The sequence below is a fragment of the Drosophila subpulchrella genome, unplaced genomic scaffold (genome assembly GCF_014743375.2).
Source record: "Drosophila subpulchrella strain 33 F10 #4 breed RU33 unplaced genomic scaffold, RU_Dsub_v1.1 Primary Assembly Seq34, whole genome shotgun sequence".
Lineage (NCBI taxonomy): Eukaryota > Metazoa > Arthropoda > Insecta > Diptera > Drosophilidae > Drosophila > Drosophila subpulchrella.
The window spans coordinates 799,426-816,068 of NW_023665571.1; the positions used below are offsets into that span (position 1 = coordinate 799,426).

General features: G+C 43.3%; 1 protein-coding gene across 1 annotated transcript in view; it reads left to right on the top strand.

Moving 5' to 3' along the window:
• The window catches only part of LOC119559705, a 324,449-nt gene that overhangs the window by 137,022 nt on the left and 170,784 nt on the right, over positions 1-16,643 (top strand). Inside the window, exon 5 of the mRNA XM_037872766.1 lies at positions 15,418-15,684. Within this exon, the coding sequence (XP_037728694.1) occupies positions 15,418-15,684 (267 nt within the window). The remainder of the gene's footprint in view (positions 1-15,417; positions 15,685-16,643) is intronic.

A 16,643-nucleotide genomic window follows, 5' to 3' on the forward strand; every position in this document is an offset into this window, starting at 1 on the left:
CATTAAGGATTCGAACGTATCCGTTCTGGTTTAAAGTTCCTTCTATCGGTACGAGGTCTCCGAATCCATAATAGGAAAGTCGTCCCCAGAACATGACTGTGCCACCACCAAACCTATTGATTGGCTGGGCTGCCAAATGCTTTTGGTTTTTCTTCAAATGCATAAAATGATGGCTGTAGGACCCCTGGTACTGAAATGCAGCCTCATCCGTCCATAAAACATTAAACCAAAAGTCAAGAGGCTTCTTAATATATTCCAATACAAATTGAAGTCGATTTGTTCGGTTGGTTGGTGTGATGTCAGTCACACCATCACTGAATTTTTCACTGAATTTTTACTGAATTGAATCTATTAGAGTAAACGAACCGCCACTTGTCGCTGCAAACCAAATACTAATGACGAAATTGCATTGTGAAAATAATTTTGACGCACCGAAAACGTGTGCAAATACTTTTGACAACTGATAAGCTTTTTTCTTTTGCCTTTAGCTTTGTCCTATGAACCGCTATCTTTCGCATTTCTTTTTGTGTTGCTTCAGCATAGATCAAGCTACGCGATAACATTTATTTCAGGGAAATTGTTCAACAACAACAATAATAACAACTAAAAAAAATTGGATGTGCAAATAATTGTGTGTTGTAAAAATAATTTTGACTAGGGTTGTATACACAACGAAAAGAAAATCTACTGTAATCGTACGATTGTTTCGAGTGATACATCAATCGAAAGGTATTGCAAAAACTAAAAGGATTGCATACCTAGCCCCTATTGGGGCCGGTGGGGATAAATACCCCCCGCTATTAACCTACTTATATTCTCACTTAAAATACGCGTTGAATGACACCCAAACTGTCAAAATCGGATTCTCCGTTAAAAAGAAATACCCAAAAGAATATTTTGGGTACTTCTCAACAATACATTTTATTTTGGTTGGTTAACCAACAAAAATTTCCACATTTACCAGTTCAGAACGTCTAACACCGCCTGAGAATTTAACTTTTTTTCGTATTCAAACTTAATATTAATGTCCTGAAAATTTTAGATGTTGCTAAACAGCTTAATATACAAGATAAGTTCCAAAGTAAACAGAACTTTAAAAAAAAAGACAGAGCAAATAGTTTTTTCGGCAAAATCAATATATTTTATTCAAAATAGTCTCCTTCTGCTTTAATACAGCGTTTTGCACGGTCCAAAAGCATGTCGAACGAGTGTTTTAGCTCGTTGCCCGGTATGGCCGCCAGTATGCCAGTGCAAGCCTTTTGAATGGCCTCTACGTCTGCATAACGCTTTTTATTCATCGGCAAATGCATTTTTCCGAAAAGGTAGAAGTCGCACGGTGCCATATCAGGTGAATACGGGGAGGGGTTGATGGTTAAAATGTGATTTTTGGTCAAATAGTCGGACACAAGCGTCGATCGATGAGACGGCGCATTATCGTGCAACAAACGCTAACTTCCATCTTCGCGATATTCGGGCCGAACACGTCGAATACGGCGCACCAAACGCTTCAAAACTCCAAGGTAGAATACCGCATTCACGTTTTGGCCGGGTGGAACAAATTCTTTGTGGACAATACCCTTGGAATCATAAAAACAAATCAGCATTGCCTTCACTTTTGACTTCTCCAGGCGCGATTTTTTGGGTTTCGGCTCGTCCGGCGCCTTCCATTCAGCACTCTGGCTTTTCGTTTCGGGATCATATTGAAAACACCACGTTTCGTCACCAGTCACAATCTTGTAAAGGAAGTTCTGGTCTTTTTTTGCCTCTTTAATGATGTCCTTCGAATGTTGAATTCTGAGCAATTTTTGGACGTCAGTCAATTTGTGCGGAACAAACCGTGCACACACCTTTTGTAAGCCCAAATGTTCGGTATAAATGCGATAAATCGATGTATTGGAGATGTTCAATTCTATTTCCATGACTTTCAATGATGATTTCGGCTGATTTTTTATGAATTCACGCACAGTTTCGATGGAATTTTCAATTTTGTTTCATCAATTGAAACGTTTCGGTAAAAGTTTTACCAATTTTAAAACAAAATTTAATGTTGGCTCTTTGTTCGAAGCTCATTTTCGCACCGATGACAAAAAAGTACTGACACTTAAAACGCAATAACCTCGCTTCCAATAGATGAAATGTCATGAAATTTTTACTGGAAGTTGATAAACGATAGCAGATTCTAACGCACCAGTTGACATATAGATGGCGCCACTAGAGGGCGCTAGATTCAAAAAGTCCTGTTTACTTTGGAACTCACCTCGTAGGAATCTTTAGTTCTACCACTTTTGGAAAAACTCGATAGCTTGGCGGTAAATCAGCTAAAAATAGCTTAATTTCGAAGGTGCGAAAGTCACTATATTTTTACCTCGTTAAGAGGTATTTATACCCGTACTTGTAGAGTTTAAGGGTATATTTGATTCGTCGGAAAGTATGTAACAGGCAAAGTATGTAACAGGCATAACTATAACGATCTAGCCATGTCCGTCTGTCCGTATGAACGCTGATATCTCGGAAACTATAAGAGCTTGGCTGTTGGGATTTGGCATTAAGAGTCCTGAGCTTCTTGCGCAGCGCAAGTTTGTTTCAGCAGCGTGCCACGCCCACTCTAACGCCCACAAACCGCCCAAACTGTGGCTCCTATCAAGGATAGAGAATTGGTATTTCAGATTTAGATTCCGTAGCCTTGCACGCAGCCCAAGTTTGTTACGTGAATATGCCACGCCCACTGGAACGCCCAAAGCTATCGGGCTGAAACTTTCCCAAAAGTCTTCTCTCTTTTGCAGGTAGTATATAAGTCGGAACCAGCCGGATCGGACAACTATATCTTACAGCTCCCATAGGAATAATCGGAAATAATTTTTTTTTTAAATTATATCTTTGGTGTTTTCTAACATATAACCTCCTACGCTTGGAAATAAAATTTTTTTAATTAGATATGAATTTCGAATTTTATTTTATCAATATCGGACGACTATATCATCATACCGACTGCCATAGGAACGATCGGAAAATGGGTGGGAAAAAAATATGAAACAAATTAAAGCTTCGGTGTTTTTTGACATATTTTTTTATAATATTGTGAATATAATTTTTTAGTATTTTTAAGAATTTCGAATTAAATTGAATAATTATAACTGTAAGGGTATACAAGCTTCGGCTTGCGAAGTTAACTTCCTTTCTTGTTATACCTGTTACTCATAGAGTAAAAGGGTATACTAGATTCGCCGGAAAGTATATAACAGGCAGAAGGAAGCGTTTCCGATCCCATAAAGTATATATATTCTTTTTTTTTTTTTTTTTTTAGACCTTGATGCACTATGGTCAGTACAAACAAACCAAACCAAGCAATGCTTGTTACGCGCGGAGCCCTTCACCGTTTTGGGCGAGTAAACAAAATCGCGGATAAAGAAAAAGACAGTATAACAATAGACAATTAAAAATACTGGTCAAAATACAAATAGACATGATACATAAAGTAAAACTAATTAGTTACTAGGTAGGATAGTATTATTGATTTAAATATAGGAAGTGAGTCGGTAGTATATATTTGGTGATATAGTCTATTATAATCATTGCAAAGTACTCTTAAAGGTTCATGCATTGCGTAATTAGAGATACAGTGATTTATTTGAAGTGAATCTATTTGGCACACTAAAATGCAGGCGACCCATTAACTCGGGACTCTCTACATCACCATGAATAAGATTTCTAATAAACGTAATACCAAGCATAGTTCTACGGTTAGCTAACGATGGTAAGTTAATTAGAAGTAGTCTACTAGAGTAGGATGGTAGTATTAGGCTTGTATCCCTGTTAAGTCTCCGTAAGGCAAATATTAAGAAGTTTTTTTTTTTTTTTTTTTTTGCACAGACTCAATCCGGTCTATATGCACCCCATATTGGGGACTCCAAACAGGAGCGCAGTACCCAAGAATTGGTCGGACTATTGAAATAAACAAGGTCTTTGTGACATAGGGATCATCGAATTCCTTCGACCACCTTTTGATAAATGCAAGCACGCCCCTGGCTTTATTTGCCATAGTAGTAATGTGATCGGAAAATTTAAGTCTAGGATCCATGTAGACTCCAAGGTCGTCAGCATGCGTTATCTTATCTAAGGCACAACCACTCAAAGTATACGTTGAGTAGTGGGGGCTGACACGAAAAAAGGTCATTAGTTTACACTTAGAACCATTTAAATTCAATTCATTATCCATGCACCATGTTTGAAATGCATTTAGATCCGATTGTAAAGCTAAACTTTGTGCGGGGTCATTATATTGCAGGCACAACTTAACGTCATCTGCGTCATAAGAACCCGTGACTTCGTTAAGACTAATGGAAGGTCATTTATAAATAATGAAAACAGGAGCGGACCAAGATGACTTTCTTGTGGTACACCGGACGTAACTCGGATTAGGGATGACAAAGAGTTTTTAAAAATGACCCTTTGAGTCCTGTCATTCAAATAACTTAAAATCCACCTAAGAAGATCACCCTTCGGCCAAAGAGCTAGTGGGATGGCTCTGAGGGCGCCGAGCTGAAGGCTACCGAACGGGTCGCAGGTTGCGGATAGCGAGCGCCCTGGTTCTCCAGGGTAGCTACGAATAAGCGTGGAAGTTGGACACGGCCCGGCTACCGCCAAGCCCCCAACACGAAGCGCAAATAAGTAGCCCCGGACAGTCAGCGGGTATCTGCGCCGTAGCAGTACCGACGTCGCGCTTGTGCTGCCGCCTCCGACAAATAGCTCACACACACCCCTTCCCACACTCTTTGAACCTACCTCTTCCCTACCCACACAACTCATCTCACCCCGGGCTGGACTAAGGTGTCACTCGTACCGTGCCGAGAGTCAATCTGGCTGGGAGCCCGAGTCATCAAATAACTCAGTCTCAAACGGTGAGCTCAGGCAAGTGGCGACCGCCTGTTCTAAGTCAGCCTTACCCGGGTACGGCGGATCTCTGCCCGGGTGGACCTGTCCTTTCTCCGCAGCTCGTGGGATTTAACATGGAGAACTCAACTAACACTAAACAAACAGACTGCACAAAACGAGAGCCCGACACTCTTATAAAGTCGGAAGTCGTAACCAACGACGAAAGAAAGAGCAAGATCACGGCTCTGACTACCCCAGTCCACGTGACGTTTACCCCTGCCAAGGCCAGCGAACAACGCAGCCGGCTAAGCCCAACTCGCCATAGCGACAAGCCCAAGCCTCCCACCAGCGTAGGTGTGGCTAACCAGCCACTCCAACCTGAGGGGAGCGCCAAAGCCGGTCTCGTGGTGAGTACCAGGGCAAAGGAGTTCAAGAGGGTTCCACCTAACCAGGCTGGACCTCTTGAAAGAAATAAGGCTTCTAGGATCCTCAAACGGCTGGCCACCAATCCGATACGTGAGGATCAGACTTCGAAATTGGATTACCAGAAAATCCAAGAGGACATAGCCTGGGCGAAGGCAGTTATCCCAGATTTCGACATCGCTATGACTACCAGCAACAAGCGTGAGAGGTCGATGGAGTCAGCTCAACCAGCGAGCAAGACGGCCAAAGTAACCAACCGCGGCACATGGTCGAGATCCTTTGCGGAAGTGGTAAAGGATCGGAAGATCATTGGAGTCATCGACCAGAGCGATGAAGGCGGAAGGATCCCAAGAAACCATTGGGGTCTGGTTAGACGGGCCCTTGCGACAGTGGCCTTGAAAGTGCTGGACGAAAACCCAGGACCGCCACCCGATTGCACAGATGCAGGGTGGTACCAGGGCAACGTAAAGTTGATCGCCTGCGAAGACGAGAGATCGGCAGCACTCTACAAGGCTGCAATTGACAAAGTCGGCGAGGTCTACCCCGGGGCCAAGCTGGCAGTTTGTGAGGCTGCAGACATCCCGTCTCGACCGAGAGCGAGGGTGTGGCTGCCGTCTGAACCATCGGAACCAGAGGCTATACTCAGCCTGCTGACCAGGTTCAACCCAAAACTTCCAACAGACGGTTGGAAGGTGGTCAAGGTGGAGAAGACCGAGCGAGTCACCATGAGCGTGGTCATCCTCCTAAACCAGGCATGCTTGGAACCCCTCGCAGCCCAGCAGCACAGAGTGAACTACGGGTTCGATAAGGTGCAGCTTCGTATTTACGACACAGACAAGATAGCGGCAGACAACCTGGCTGCCTGTGCGTCGTACGAACCCCCGAGCGACGACGAACCAGATCACGAGGAGGCCACCCTCACCGGCTACGTGTCAACCGACTCGGAGCTGACGGAGAGCCTGAAACAGCTGTGCACCCAGGACACAGCCCGACCAGGGCGCTCTGTCCTCCAGGACATAGCGGAGGAAGCGGAGGGAACCCAGCCCGACCCCAGTCCCAAAGATGGTGCAGTTTCTGCAAATTAATCTGCACCACAGCAAGGCAGCATCCGCTGCCCTCCTCACCCGCCTGGCAACAGGCAACATAGACGTAGTCCTCATTCAAGAGCCATGGATTGTTGGTAACAACATCTGTGGCTTATCAACCCCCCTATACAAGCTTTTTTACACCAAGGACAAGGGTAAAACCAGAACCTGCATTCTTACAAAAACACACTTTAACACATTTCTTATTCCACAGTTTAGCGAAGGCGACCTTACCACGGTCAGGCTGGAGCTAAGCGAACACACCCATCACACCATAGCATCATTCTATCTGGCTCACGACCACGAAGGGCCACTACCAAACACCACTACACAACAACTCATACACACTCACTCATCTAAGGAACTCATCCTGGGTGGGGACGCTAACTCTCACCACACACAATGGGGAAGTACAAACACCAACGAAAGGGGTGAGTTACTCTACGATTATCTCCTTCAATCAAATCTATTCATCTGCAACAAAGGTAATGACCCAACTTTCATCACTAGAAATAGGAGGGAAGTACTAGACATTACTCTAATATCTGATCCCCTACTTAACCAACTTGAAACGTGGAAGGTGGGGATCGAACACTCATTCTCAGACCACCGGTACATAGAATTTACAATAAGTCTAGACCATCCTCCAGCCGAGAACATCACTAATCTAAGATTAACCAACTGGGGATACTACAAAAATCTCCTCAGCAGGAACCTACTCGCTCCCCCGACACGCATACACAACCGTCAAGAATTAGATAACCTAGTTAACACTTTTACCGATATCTGCGGGGAGGCCTTAAAAAGGGCTTGCCCAAGTAGAACAGGCAAAACAAAGCACAAACCCCCATGGTGGAACCCAACCCTGGCGAACCTTAAAAGAGAGTGTAGAACTTACTTCAATAAAGCTAAATATAACAATAGCGAATCCTCCTGGAATCTATATCATTCAAAACTAAGCCTATACAAAAAGGAAATAAGAATATCAAAACGAAGAGCCTGGGCAAATTTCTGCAGTAGCATAGAATCTACTGCGGAGGCATCCAGACTCAGAAGAATTCTAGCTAAAGCTCCAGCTACCATTGGCTATCTTAAAACCAATGATGATGGCTGGACGGAAAACAGTCAGGAAACCCTTGAACTGCTGTTAGACACACACTTCCCTAACAATACCCAGGTAGTGGAGGACCTCCACATAGAGGAGAATCTAGACGACCAGAGTATTGCCAACATTTCAAACCCTGACCGCATTCAGTGGGCTGTTAACTCTTTTAAGCCCTTCAAATCACCTGGCCCAGATGGGTTCTTCCCGGCCCAGCTACAACGGACATTAGATATGTCCCTTCCCTGGCTGACAGCCATCTTCCACGGCTGCCTTGCTCTAAACCATATTCCAACAAGGTGGCTGGACGTTAAGGTAATTTTTATACCGAAAGCCGGCAAGCCCTCCCACACCAACCCAAAGGACTTCCGCCCGATCAGTCTCTCTTCCTTCTTGTTGAAGACCCTGGAAAGGCTAATTGACACCCATATCAGACTAACCATCGACCATAGCCTACTCTCTGACGCACAGCATGCGTACCGTAAGGGTAGATCAACCGATACCGCCCTCCACTCTCTAGTGTACAGTATAGAACGAGGCTTCCACAATAAGGAATACTCTCTTGCAGCGTTTCTAGACATAGAAGGCGCCTTCAACAACGTCACCCCAACGGCGATCACTGGTGCTCTGACTGAACTGGGCATTGAGCAGCCCATAGTGGGACTCATACACACCATGCTAACCAGCAGGGTAGTGCACTCCACTATGGGATCGGCCCTCTCGACCAGGAATGTCAGTAGAGGAACCCCACAAGGGGGAGTACTCTCACCTCTTCTATGGGTTTTGGTGGTCAACAAACTGCTATCACTTCTAGAAGAGGCGGGCACAAAAGTGGTAGCCTACGCGGATGACGTGGTTATCCTACTGCAGGGCAAATTCCCGCAAACCCTTTGTAATCTGATGGAGACAGCCCTATCCACCCTTTCCCGGTGGACGGCTGGCTGTGGACTGGGAGTTAACCCGGAAAAGACCGAACTAGTTCTCTTTACAAGGAAGTACAAGATACCAATTCTAGTTCCCCCAAAACTACACCAAACGCGCCTAACCTTCAGCAACCAAGCAAAGTACCTAGGTGTCATTCTTGACAAAAAGCTCCTCTGGACTGACAACATCCTAGATCGCACACGCAAAGCGGCCATAGCCCTCTTCGCTTGTAAAAAAGCCATAGGGAGGAAGTGGGGTTTCTCCCCCATGATAGTTCACTGGCTATATACTGCAATAGTCAGGCCCATTCTCCTCTACGGAAACATCGTTTGGTGGCCTTCTCTAGATAAGAACTGCAACCTCCGGATCCTTCACAAGATCCAAAGGAGCGCAGAGCTCTGCATCAGTGGGGCGCTGCGCACTACCGCCACTGAGGCTCTAAACACAATTCTCGATCTCCAACCCCTGGACCTACTTGCCAAAAGCTGGGCATCTGCAACAGCGCTGAGGCTCCGTGAAGCAGCGGCATGGACAACGGGCTCCACGGGTCACTCCATTATCCTATCAAAACATTCACCCCTACCACGTTATACAGACTACGTCCCACCCATAGTCAACTTCGAAAGAAGATACAAAATTCATATACCCACCCGTTCAGACTGGGACAACCTCCCACATCAATTCGTAAACGCCGTCAACATATACACGGACGGCTCCAAGTTTAACTCCCAAACAGGTGGGGGAGTCTTCTCCCCCGAATTAGACATAAAAGTCTCATTCCGCCTACCAGACCACTGTAGTGTTTTCCAAGCGGAAGTGATGGCAATTCAGGAAGCCACTACCCACCTGAACACGTCTGTACATAAGGACAGTGATATCTTCATATTCTCGGATAGTCAAGCTGCCCTCAGGGCCCTCGACTCCTACACAACGAGCTCAAAAACAATCTCTGAATGCCGCAAATCTCTTAACGAGATGGCCACTCATCTGAGAATCAACCTCATCTGGGTGCCTGGGCACCGCAACATTGAGGGCAACTGCATAGCAGACGAGCTGGCAAGACAGGGGACAACCGCCGATATCCTTCGTGATAAGGACACGGTAGGGATGCCCATGGCTACCTGCAAGCTCCATCTCAGGCAGAGATTGTATACTCTTTCCAACAACCGTTGGAACTCAATCTCAACATGCCACAATTCTAGACTCTCATGGCCAAACTATAACACGAAAAGAACAAAAACTCTCCTACAATGTAGTAGGGAGGACATCTCCACTCTCCTAAATGCCCTCACGGGCCACTGTCTTATAGGGACTCATGCGATAAGGCTGGGTTTAAGTAACCACGACTTCTGCCGCAGCTGCAAGGAGATAGACGAAGAGGAGAGCATCGAACACCTCCTATGCTTCTGCCCAGCGCATAACCTAAAGCGCTTTCAAACCCTAGGTAGCTACACACTTCCGAACCTTGCGGCCATTCAGGACGTAAGCATTCAAAAATTACTATGCTTCTTAAGAAGAACAGAATACTTCGAGAAGGCAGAAAACCCATGAGCTAGGGAAACGGATCTTTCAGAGATCATGTGGTATCACAAGGGGCCCATTGTGGCCTAAGTGAGGGGACTAATATTTAGTCTCCAACCACTCCTACCTAACCTAACCTAACCTAAGAAGATCACCTGGAAACCCTAAAAGGTCCAATTTCCGGACTAAAATCGGGTGATTTACAGAATCAAACGCCTTACTAAAATCAGTGTAGACCACATCAGTCTGACGATTCTTTCTAAAACCACCTATAACAAATGAAGTAAACTCCAAAAGGTTGGTTGTCGTTGACCTACGTTTTATAAATCTGTGTTGACAAGAGGAAATAAGGGACCTACAACTGTGTTGTAAATGAGGCGTAATAATGTTCTCAAAGAGCTTCGGTATAGCTGATAGCTTTGAAATACCTCTGTAATTACATGCGTTCAATTTACTCCCTTTTTTATGAAGCGGGATAACAAACGACTCCTTCCATCTGTGTGGGAAATCGGATGTTTCTAAAGACAAAGTAAACAGTTTGTGCAATGGTCTACACAAAGTCTCAGCGCAATACCTAAGCACACATCCAGGGATTCCGTCAGGACCCGGAGAGTAGACTGGTTTGACCCTTTGCAAATCTAAAAGAAGTGAGCCTTTACTTATAACAGGACAACAAATAAAGTTTGATTTAGGAATGACATATGGGTAAGACTGATCTGGAGGACTTGATGTTGAATAGGTGGTTTGAAAAAACTGTGCAAAAAGATCGGCTATGGCTTGATCAGTGCTAGCCAGCCGAATTTTCAAATTTAAGTGATGATGGGTAACTAGAAGATTTACGCGTTGTGTTAACAAAATAATTAAACTGTTTTGGATCCAGTGTAAACTGGGTCTTGCAACGAGCTAAATAGTTTTTATAACACTGGGCGTTAAGCACGGTGAAATCAGACCGAGCACTTAAGTATCGGGAAAAGGCAGCTTGTGAACCTGAAGCTCTAAACTTTTTGTAGAGTCTAGAATTCACATTTTTAAGTCGTGCCAGCTCTTTGTTAAACCACGAAGGTTGGTTTGAAATTTTAGGATAATACGTAGGAACGCTTGTATCAAAAACTTCGTTTAATATGTTATAAAATATATTAACTGCTTCATTTATATTAGTACTTAAGTACAGATTGGACCAATCCGAGCAAGCCATAAGGCTATTAATGAGTGCAAAGTTCGCTCTACGAAAGCAGGGGATGCGTTTAGCTATTTTTTCAGATACTTCACTTTTGTACCCGTGTCAATAGTCAGCTGTAGCGTTGGGTGATAAGGGTCTTCTGGTAAAGTAATTGCAGAGGTTCTAGCTATGCAGACACAATCTGGACTGGAAACAAAGCATAGATCCAGTAATCGTCCTAAGAAATTTAAAACATGATTTACTTGAGACAATGAAATATCAAGCAAACCGTCAAGAAAATCATGCTGCGTTGAAGGTAACAATATATTTGAGGTTTCGACGGTGGACCATGTCGCCCTAGGTATATTAAAGTCACCTAAAACTATTAACTGATCCCTATCTGATAGTTTACTTGAAATAAACTGGATAGCGGACAGGAATTCCGATGATGGCGGAATATATGAACATGTTGTGTATATAGAAATACCCGGAAGGGATAGTTTTATACGCAGAAATTCAATGTCATTTATTTCGTTGGACGTTATTACTTCAGACGTTAATTTTTAGTCAACTGCAATTAAAACTCCACCTCCACGTCGGGACGGACGATCAAGCCTGTAAGTTGTGTACTTACTTGGAAAAACTTTGGAACTTAGAACTTCCGGTTTTAACCAGGTTTCAGTAAAAACAATAACATGGGAAGACAAGGAAAAACTCAGTATACAATTTGGTCAACTTACTTTGTAAATTTTCAACTTCCTTTGAACGAATTTTCTTTTTTTTAGCTTCGTACTCTTTAACAAAAATGCCAACAGGCCAAAAATTGGCTGAGCACATAGTTGCAAAATGAGCACAGGGAACACCGATCTTAAAAGATGATACTTCCCTAGCATATGGAAAATTAAATCGTTCAACCTTTAGATTATCAATCTGAACTTTGTTACGGATATAGGCCGTATTGTCCAGGGATGAAAGGTCAGGATTTAGCCCAGAAACAAAAATTTGTTTCCGCTGCGGTACACAGGTGACTGTTTTAGGTACCACGCATGTGACAGGTTTTGGAACTACGGCATTTACGGCTGCACTACCAGTTTCAGTCGGTACTCCGGACGTTAAGTCAACAAGTGGCGTTGGAATTATTATTGTATTGTTTATAGCAGATTTTTCGGGCGTCTCATGCGGCAAAATCTCGCGTCCTTTGCATTCGAAAACCGAATCTTTTTTAGCTTTCGATCTCAGTAGCATTTGTGCGGCGGCTGAGATTGACTGCTGTGCTGCAGACCCCGGATCGCCAGAGAGAGTTACACTAGCGGCTACCGTGGGTTGTCTATCGACCGCGATCTTTTTACGCTTAGGAGAATCGGGCTCAGATAGCATACGGCTAGTGAGCTGCGACTCAAGCGCCACAAGCAGATCCGTATTTCTACGGCTGTTCCGGATTAATTCCGTAACAGTGCTTTTTGTAAGCCGCCTTATAGAGAGTGCCTGGGTTTCATAAGCAATGCATTCATCACAATAGTAGCGCAAGCCACTTCTCATGTCGATTGCATCGCGTACCAGGCCCGAATAGCCAAGGCATTTTGCATGAAAAATATTCTCACACGAATGGCACGGAATGCTCTGTTGTCCAGCCGAAATTAACGACTTGCATTTCTTTAAATTGCAGACAGCCATTTTCGCGATATTCCGAACCACAGTGCCAAGAGAATAAAGCTACGCAAGTAAAAGAGAGAGTTAGAGAGCGGGAGAGAATGAGCGGGAGTAAGTAAGCTGGGGGAGCGTAAGTTTTAGATGTTCCAAAAACAAAGTTATAAGCGGGAGTGCGGGAGAGCGGGTAACTACGCATGTAAAAGAGAGAGTTAGAGAGCGGGAGAGAATGAGCGGGAGTAAGTAAGCTGGGGGAGCGTAAGTTTTAGATGTTCCAAAAACAAAGTTATAAGCGGGAGTGCGGGAGAGCGGGTAACACTTACCGCTCCAAACACCGTTTGGAAGAAAAGAAGAAGGCAATTAGAAAAAAACAATAACAACAAACACTGCACAGAGATTAGACGTGCAAACTAATTTTGTTAATTTAAACACAAAACAATCACTATGCACTCGCGAAGCGAACGGATGTTGTTAGGGACATAAAAAGTTATATAGACGTATGAAAATATGAATTAAACCTCGATGGTTTATGGACAAAAAGAACAAAAATTCGGAGCGCAAGACAAAAACACGACCGTTCACTGAAAGAGTAAGTGTGCAATATGTATGCAATTGATCAGGATCACTAGCCCAGTCGATCTAGCCATGTCCGTCTGTCCGTCCGTCTGGATGAACTATAAGAGCTAGGCTGTTGGGACTTGGCATGAAGATTCCAGAGCTTCTTGCGCAGCGCAAGTTTGTTTCAGCAGCGTGCCACGCCCACTCTAACGCCCACAAGCCGCCCAAAACTGTGGTTCCTACAGTTTTGATGCTAGAATACAAATTTCAACTGAAATGTATTGTTTTCATCAATACCTATCGATTGTCCCAAAAAAAAGTTTGCCGTGCCCACTTTAACGCCCACAAACTTCAAAAAATCTTAAGTATGAATGCGGATATCTCGGAAACTATCAAAAATAGAGAACTGGGATTTCAGATTAAGATTCCGCAGCCTTGTACGCAGCGCAAGTTTGTTACGCGAATATGCCACGCCCACTTTAACGCCCACACACCGCCTAATTTTGTGGCGCTCACAATTTTCATGCTAGATAAATAATTTCAAATTAAAGGTATTAGTCTCGTCAATACCTATCGCTTGATCCAAGAAAGTGTGCCACGCCCGCCTAAGCTTGTGGCGCCCACAATTTTCATGCTAGAACAAAATTTTAACTGAAATGTATTGGTCTCGTCAATACCAATCGATTGACGCCCACCCTAACGCCCATAACGCTTAAGTCCGTCTACCGCCGGTAGGTGGCGCATTTCAATCTCGCTTTGCTGCTTGCTTATCTCCATTTCCCTTTGGTCCCTTTACCTGAGATTCGGGTATCTGATAGTCGAGGCACTCGACTATAGCGTTCTTCCTTGTTTTGTCATGTATTTGAGGTGTGGGATAATTAGGAACTTGAATCAATTCACCACGTGGTTTTTATAGTTTTAGTATTTATAAATATTTAAAGAAGAAGAAACGCAATAGTTGAGTGTCTCGACTATCAGGTAGCCGTTACTCGTTAAAATAAAAATCCAGGACATTTCTATTGGCGCGCCACAAGCCACCAAAGACACCGTGTTACTGTCATTAGTCATTTTTTTTTTAAAAGATAATGCGATTGGTACGACAAAATCAATTTTAATTTTCACTAATAGAAAATCTTCTATAATATGGGCGCTTGTTGGCGTTAGAACTTTCTCTGCTTAAGAGCTCCTAGAATCTGTGTGCTCCCAAATGTTTAGCTTGTACAGTTTCTGAGATCTCAACGTCCATACGGACAAACGGACGAATACAATATAACCTTGTACTCTACGAGTTAATTATTGTTAAGTTGCTTTATTATATATTTTCTTAGTGAAATAACAAATTTTTGGTATTTGCATTTGTAGACCTACTAGTAGGGAAATCGATTTTATGCATCCACTATGCCACTATGCATCAAGCAACCTTAAAGGGGGCAACGTTAGAAAGAGACAGCAAAAGAGCAACACCCAGAAAAAAGAGAGCAAAACAAATCATGGAAATTTTTCGAGATTTGATAAAAATCCGTTTGCTATTTTGCGTTCATTAAAAGCTAATGCCGCCGAGTCAAATCATAAACATTTAGGTGAAATTAAGAAAGCGTCACTGAAAAATGCCTTGACAGAAATGGGGAGAACACCGTTCTTAAGTTATCAACACTGTTCATGAAAACATGTATGTAGGTCTAGTGTCTCGATTGTCCGATTCGTTTGATGGTCCTGCTGCTGGAGCGTCCGACTTTGACACATGGTAGCTCAGGTTCGAGTCCGCGGGAAGTCGGTCGTGAATTGTAGGTTAACCCCGAAATGTTCTTAAGCTGACCCCATTCGTCCAAAACCAGCCCTAAGGTTTCGGTCAAATTTTATGAACGAGCGTTCATGAATTGTCAACAAACGGGCTTTTTTACGCACTTTTTGACCCCGTTTGGGCTTGATTTTTTAATCTTTCGAACTGATTTTTTTTTCTGGGTGTACATTTGTGCTGATCCGGCCCATATTGCTGTTCTCTTCTGAAGTGTTATGTTGTTGTTTCTGATGCTTCCATATTGGCTCGCCTCGACCTTCCACCCCAGTTGGTTTGTAAGCTATAGCCTTAGCGTTCCGTATTTAACAAATGGTGCAATGTCTTTCAGAACTACGATTACCGCCCAAGCCGCCGACGACACCACTACCTTACGTTCAAACAACTGGCAAACCGCGTCGGAAGCAGCCACCCGGTCATAACAGGGGACTGAACGAAGTGGTGCGTGCCAAGGAAACCCATTTTTTAAATCAAATGCAGCAGGAGAATGGTATATACAGCGGTGGGATTGATGTTTTGCAAAGTGCCAACAGTGGAAATTCTGGGGGCGCTTTTGAAAGAGGAAACGTCAACGACGGCATGATAAACGGAGCGGAAGGTAAGTTACCACTTAAAAAATTCCAAAAGTACATATTTCAAGTTCACGGCCTGATGCAATCGAAAACGAAGTCAGGCAAAGTCAACTTTTGAAAACACATATTCAATTTAACCTTTAACATACATCAAAAAAATACCTATGGGCAATATCAGGGAGTCACTCGGGACGTTCCTACACTTTTAAAGTAGAAAAAATGCACAATAAGATTTTAGTTCTGAACGTTACATTTTAATTTTCTCAAGCCCTTTATATATATACACTCAAGAAAATATATTCACAAATATTAAAACAATAAAATAATCTGTGTTTAAGAATAAAGTTATAAAATAAATAAAAAGAACTACAGAAAAATTCACCATGAAATGGAATTTCTTATACAGTTTAATCTTAAACTTTCTATATTTCGTCTTTTTTAATCGTCTTTTATTTTAGGAAAAAAAATATTTAAAAAATGTTTACATTGTAGCAATATCGTTTTTTTTAAATAGAGAACAACCAATTTGATTTGTATTTTCTTATTAAATTTGCATACCCTTGCAGAGGGTATAATGATTTCAGTCAGAAGTTTGCAACGCAGCGAAGGAGACGTTTCCGGCTCCATAATGTATATATATTCTTGATCAGAGTAACTAGACGAACCGATCTAGATATGTCCGTCTGTCCTCTTGTCAGTCTGTCCGTTTCTACGCAAACTAGTCTCTCAGTTTTAAAGCTATCAGTACGAAACCTTTCCAAAAGTCTTTCTTTCTATTGCATGTAGTGTATAAGTCGATTTAAACTAGTAAGGGCGCGTGTACCAGCAGTATCTGGATTTCGGTTATCTTAGACCAGCACCTTCGAATGCTTAGCAACATTTTTGCGGAAGCTCAGCAACATGGCTCTTAGGAACATCTGGGAGAAACAAGGCAAAATGCTGCGCTCCTAGTAGGTCCGGGAAAACTGTGGCTGTGTGGATTGCT